The sequence below is a fragment of the Rhagoletis pomonella genome, unplaced genomic scaffold (genome assembly GCF_013731165.1).
Source record: "Rhagoletis pomonella isolate Grant_MI unplaced genomic scaffold, Rhpom_1.0 Rhpom_scaffold_00003, whole genome shotgun sequence".
NCBI lineage: Eukaryota > Metazoa > Arthropoda > Insecta > Diptera > Tephritidae > Rhagoletis > Rhagoletis pomonella.
In genome coordinates, this window is record NW_023458557.1 from 47012401 (window position 1) to 47018822 (window position 6422).

The 6422-nt window shown below is 35.2% G+C and overlaps 2 protein-coding genes across 2 annotated transcripts; one reads left to right on the plus strand and one right to left on the minus strand.

Moving 5' to 3' along the window:
* The first annotated feature begins 1003 nt into the window (after positions 1–1003).
* Positions 1004–4561, plus strand: LOC118735257 (protein ALP1-like). Its single transcript, XM_036464907.1, has 5 exons — positions 1004–1356; positions 1419–1818; positions 1887–1989; positions 2058–2573; positions 3777–4561. Exons 1-5 carry the CDS (start codon positions 1141–1143, stop codon positions 3793–3795), a joined length of 1254 nt encoding a protein of 417 aa, XP_036320800.1. The 5' UTR covers positions 1004–1140; the 3' UTR covers positions 3796–4561.
* Positions 3253–5194, minus strand: LOC118735258 (wiskott-Aldrich syndrome protein family member 2-like). Its single transcript, XM_036464908.1, has 5 exons — positions 5049–5194; positions 4901–4959; positions 4616–4835; positions 4428–4558; positions 3253–4019 (listed from the first exon to the last, which is right to left on the minus strand). The coding sequence occupies exons 2-5, from the start codon at positions 4917–4919 to the stop codon at positions 3562–3564; spliced, it is 828 nt and encodes a 275-aa protein (XP_036320801.1). The 5' UTR covers positions 4920–4959; positions 5049–5194; the 3' UTR covers positions 3253–3561.
* Between the last annotated feature and the right edge of the window lie 1228 nt (positions 5195–6422).

Below are 6422 nucleotides of genomic sequence, written 5' to 3' on the forward strand. Positions count from 1 at the left end.
GGGAGGCATTTCGGAGGCGCTGTAATCTATGTGTTCAGGGCGAAGTCGAAAGTCGGCCTTCGGGATGAATGCAACAATTGCTATCCCCCAAGCCTTGGGAATCTACCCGGTCCTCACGAAGCTCGCAGGTATGATGCCGTCGGTCTCCGGCGACTTTAATGGTTTGAACGAATTTATCGCCCAGGCCATGAGACGATCCTCCAGAAGATCGGATAATTAGAGGACCTGTAGTACAAAATATTGCAAAGAAGTACATTTGACTGTACTTCGAAGTACGAAGTACAAGAGCTAAAAAAGAAGTACTGTACTTCCGAAAGAAGTACGGTTGGTCACATTATTCATGAACACATACACAAATTCAGCGCCTCTGCAGTTTTGCTTTGCGCGCGAGACCGTTTGCGACGTTGAATACGTGCAGGCATGTGAAAAATGGTAGGGGATGACATTTGGACCCGCTTTGACTATTTTTCTTTTGTTTGTTTAGTGTTTGTTAATTAAAAAAAAATATAGCTCATTATCTTACATAAACCATATATGTCGAAATTTCAAACCTTGTAGAAAAATTGAGAAAATTAAAATTTTACTAAAAACTTTTTAATAACAATTTTGACATAATTCTAGTTTGCAGTTTCATACCCAATTAAATGATAGCTAAGAGAGTAAAAGCCTAATTTGGCTAAGAAGTCGCGTTGATTTTTGATAAATTTTTTTTAGGGGATGGTGTTATTATTATGGGTGGACCCGCCAGCAAAAAAAAAAAATATGAAAAACCAACGCGAATTCTTAACCAATTAAAATTTGCAGTTCCTTAAACTGGAATTTAATAGGCTAAAAAACTGCATACTTAGAAATTCCTAATAAAAAGTTTGTTGTTAGATATGGGGCTATATTTTTATAAAAAAAATAGAAATAAAAATTGAACAAAAGAAATATATCCAAAACTTTTCCTAATTGTTTTTCACGTGACTATATCGAGCTCTAACCGGCTAATACTGTTTTCAGACAGAAAATTAATTGAGTCAATTAAGTTTTTAATTAAGTATTAGATTTTTGTGTTTCACACACAATCAGCTGCTCGATTAACGAGTGGCTGTCAGCTGTCTTAAAAGAATTTTTGTTTATTTAAAATAAATTGGTAAAATGGAAAACAATAAGTGTTTAAGCGAACTTTTTCTTGCGTATACTGCAAATATACAAGTTTTGCAGTCAGTGCTGGCAAGCTACGCAAGTTCAATGGCCTTATATAAAAAAAGAAAAGAAAAAAACTTCATAATTTTGCAACATTTGCGAAGACAGCAGCTATTGCTTTACGGGTTACTGCAGAGGAACGCTACTCAGAGATCCCTCTGGAAATTGGTAAATCAGATTATAAGTAATCAGTTCTTGTCCTTTTATAAATGATACTTCCTCTATTGCAGAATCGGCAGTCTTCTTTCTGGGAAGTTAATTGCAATTGCAACGATGACCATTTCTTTAAGACGCACTTCCGCATGAACCGCACTAGTTTTGAAACACTCTGTGGCTTCCTCAAAAACCTGCACAAAGCCGACACAAACTGGCGCAACGCGATTCCATTGCAAAAACGCGTTGCGATAGCTCTATTTACGCTGGGATCGTCTGGAGAGTACAGAGTGGTTTCCGAACTATTTGGTGTTGGAATATCGACCGTGTGCACAATCTTGTGGGAGTTTTGCGAGGAAGTCTGGCAAGCTTTGTCAGCGCAATACATAAAGAAATTACCACCGACTCCACAAACTTTAAAAGACTGTGTTGATGGTTTTGACCGTCTCGGCTTTCCCCAATGCCTTGGAGCAATTGGTAAGAAAGTTAAAAATGCAACTAATTTATATAAAAACAAAGATATACGTGCATACATATATATTCAGATGGGTGCCACATCGAAGTTAGGCCGAATCCAGCCGATGCAACCGACTACCACAACTATAAAGGATGGTATTCCATTGTTCTACTAGCTGTAGTGGATTACAGGTTATTTAACTTTCATCCTGTTGTTTTTTTCTAAAAAGCATGTATTAATTATTTCTATATATGTTCAGATATCGGTTTTTATATGTGAACATTGGTGCTCCTGGACGATGCAATGACTCGCAGATATATAATGCATCGTTAATGAAGCGAGTAATGGAGGAGAACGAATTACTGAAGGTCAGTAAGAAAGAAATAGGTGGAGTACAAATGCCTATATGCATTATTGGAGATTCTGCGTTTCGGTTTTCCACCTCCTTAATGAAGCCATACGCGTTTTCAATGGCCTTAACTGAAACACAAAAACTCTATAATTATAAGCTTTCAAAGTGCAGAAGAGTAGTTGAGAATGCATTTGGCCACTTGAAAGGACGATTCCGTCGTGTTGGAAAAGGTTTAGACAACCGAATTGGGAAGGCACCCATCATTATTAGAGCCTGCTGCGTCTTGCACAATTATTTAAATGAAATGAACGACACTATAAATGACATGTGGTTGGAGAGATTGCAAGAAGTGAACAGAAATCTCGAAAATCCTGAATATGTCACGATAGTTGGAGACAATCAACCCTCAGCTGAAGAAATAAGGCAAGGATTATGCAATTATTTTAGTGAGTACAATTTTTATTTGTTAATTTAATTCATTTACATTTTTTTTTTCGAGCTAAATTTCTTTTGTTATTTATCTATAAAAATACCGTCCACTGTATATACTTTTTGTGAGTCATATGAAAAAAAAGTGATTTCTCCGTTTTTCGAAGTTAGCCTCCGAAATCGAGATATGGGCCTTCGAAGTTTGAAATAGGACCTTTGGTAAAAAATTATATTAAATTATTGCATGTATGTAAATAACTAAAAAACCTAAAAATATAGGCGTAGTCCTCCTTTTATTTAAATGTTAAATCAATTTTTTTGTGCAGACCTATATTACCTATATAAGGGGTCAAAGTTCAGGTCTCCGAAAAATTAATTTCCTTATATTGCAAACAATTTATATTGTTGTAAAGGCGATTAAATCCCCTTTCTTCTGATATGCATATTTGTATACTTTATACTAAAAAATTTGAGAAAAGTCACATTTAAAGGAAATAAGAACTTTTTTTATAAAAAAGTATTTTGAACAAAAAAATTACTAACCGATTTTTAGAAATATGCATATCAGAAGAAAGGGGATTTAATCACCTTTACAACGACGCCAATTTTTAAAAAATCGGTTAGTCATATTTTTGTTTAAAATATTTTTTTTTTATAAAAAAAGGTATTTTTTCATTTAAATGTGTTTTTTCTAAAAATTTTATATACGAAGTATACAAATATGCATATCGAAAGAAAGCGGATTTAATAACTTTTACAACGGTGTGAATCCTTTTAAAATCGGTTCAAAATTGTCTGAAATATTAAGTTTTTCATTTTTCGAACATCTGACTTTGACCCGTTATAGCACCTGTAATATATAATAAAACGGATGAAACGGAATATATAATAAAACGGAGAACTAACTTTTTTTTACTTATGGCTCAATCTCTTTAAAAAAGTTGGTTTGGTCCAATACCCAGCCGAGTGCTGTACAGTGTTATTAATTTCTATTTAAAAATGATAAAATGCCAACTTTTAATTCTTTGTTATCATTCGCTATCTCCCTCAGTGTGTCAGCTTTGTCTTTCTCTATCTTCATCCACTCTTTTTCATTTTCCTCACTCCTCCGTATATGTTGGCTTATCTCCGCTGACAACCCATCAAATTTATCTAATACTTTCTTTTGTAAAGTGCCGATTACTTTCCTTCTTTTAGGCTCAACCGCAGAAGCTGAGCTGCTAGGCATTGGTGACGACGGCGATGATAGCGGCGGTGACGGTGTGGGGAGCGGTGTGGTTGGCAGAGGAGTGAGAGGTGATGACAGCGGCGGTGACGGTGTAGGCAGCGGTGTGGTTGGCACAGCAGGAAGAGGTGATGCCAGTGGTGAGGAAAATGTTGGGCTGAGTGATGACGGCAATATTGGGGTCAGTGGTGATGGCTGGGATGCTATATCGGATTCTGTTTAAAAGAAAAAAAAACAAATAAGAATGAAATAAAAAAAATCAGCATTAAATAAATACATATGTTCATATGTGCTTGTATCGAAGTTAAAAAGATAGGGTACGGTCAGCGTTGGCACTTTGCTACGATCGTAGTAAATAATAATTTGCGGATCCATGAGGTGCCAACCCTGGGTACGGTTTAGTTATTTGTATCTACTTAAGTTTTAGTGGAACATTTGTTTTGAAGCACCACCGTATGTCTGTGCTCGTGCAAAATCGAAGTGTACCTTCGCACTTAAACCTGCAACTAAACGAGCTGATAGTTCTAGCATGTACACAGACGCGTCACTCTGCTACAAAACAAATATCTCCACTAAACACATTACGGCTTTTAGTAAGGCACATTCCAAAAACGCATACATACCGCTGATGTTTTCAAGCGTCAGCTCGCAAAACATATTGGCCTTAAATCCACCGATTATCTGGTGCACCCTTGCGTATAAAGGCCACGTTGAGGGTGATCCACCAGAAGGTCCCATAGCCAATTTCTCTTTTCTATTAACGAATTAAATTTTTAGTGGTTTTGAATATTATTCCTTTATTTCTTCGTACCTGTAGCGTTGCGTGAAGTTCGCCAACTTCACCTGCACATCCCGGGCGCTGTAGTTGTGGCCCAACTTTGCCAGCTCGTTCGCCATCTCCGCGTAGATGTGGCCATTCTTCCGTGCACCGCGGAGATCAGCAACGCGCTCTTCCCACAAATCAAGAATGGCCACTTCGCCATCCTCAGCCCAAGCCAGTCTCCTCTTTCTTGGTTTTGGAGCTAATCGAACTGAAATACATACATATGTGTTTTTAATAAACATTACACATAACCATTTGTGTTTATTTACTCACCATTCAGATTGTTCTGCATCCTGCAGTTGAAATACAATTTTTTTGGTTTTTGATGTTTGCTGGTTCCAAAAAGAAAATAATAAAATTATGTCAAACAGCTGATTGTCATTTAACACTGAACACACCAAAACTAAGAAAACGAACTTACCTAACAGAGTTGCATTGGAGTTTTTACTAGATTAAACATTCAATTAATTACCAATCGAGCAATTAATAATTGAAATTTTGTATGGCAAATCGATCTTAATTAGTGCATTAATTGAGAAAGCTTGGATAATTGCTCGATTAACTGCCTGTCTGAAAATAGTATAAGACTACTAAATTGAGACAAAACTTGCGCTGAATCGTTTAAAATAAAGTCTTCGTGAAACAGTATTTTATTGTAATTTTCGGTAGAATATATCCTTCTGCAAACATTTTTTTCACATTTTTTCAACTGTTTAATAGTAGTTTTTATGTTAGAACATTTTTATTTTTACAAAAAAAGGAAAAAGTGTGTTTTTTATATCATTGAACTGACATGTGATTTTGTTTTAATTAATTATACTTGTTAGCCATTACAAAAGACTGAAACCTAGATTTATAGAATATAATAATCTATTACATGACTATATTCCTGGAATAAAGTGTGATTTATTTAAAAAGTCACCTTTTTACACAAATGTAAATAATTTTATTTTTAATTACATTAATTTCATTAAAAAAAAATGTACTAACTTTGAGTTTTATTATTTTTCGTCTATATTTCAGTGCCATTAAAAATTGTTTGTTTTGTATAATAAAGGAAACTAGTAATAATCCTCGATATTCGGTGTGCTACGTGGTCTTAAAAATCTGCATATTTCTTTATTCTAAAAACCACATGCATTGGTATTTAACTTTAACTTTGGTATTTTGGCAAGATCATGCTATACTCAGTACGTATACATAGCTGGCCATGCGTAAAGCAATCCCCTTGTTAGAGTCTGACCTTACATATTTATGGTTATTGCGAACGCTGCAATAGTTTTGGGTAATTCTCTAGGGTGCGGTAACAACCCCTAAAAAAGGTGCGGAAAAGTCGGGAGGGGTATCAAACGACGCGTTTCGGCCCCCCTATTAACAATCCGGAGGGGGGGGGGAGATAATATTATTAACCATTTAAAAGTTATGAACAAAAAACTTTTGTTAAATTTCGTTGTTTTCGATGGGCAATTACACCGACAAAGATTCACTAAATCACCTGTTCACACTTTTTAAACACTATTAAAATATATAATTTAACTTATTTATTAAAGAAACACATCGTTTTATCAACCTAAGATAGATTATTTTGTTATTAAAAAGAAGTTGACAATCTTTGCCAGCTGAAACGCGAGATTCCAAAATAGCTATTGTGCTGCCACTGGATTAGTATTTCGTAATAATTCACTTTTCCTTATGAGATGTGTGCACTGTTCAATGCTTTTCGGTATCTTCTTTCGTCTAATATATATATAAATAATGAAAATTTTTAATAAAAAATCGCGCGATTTTTTATTAA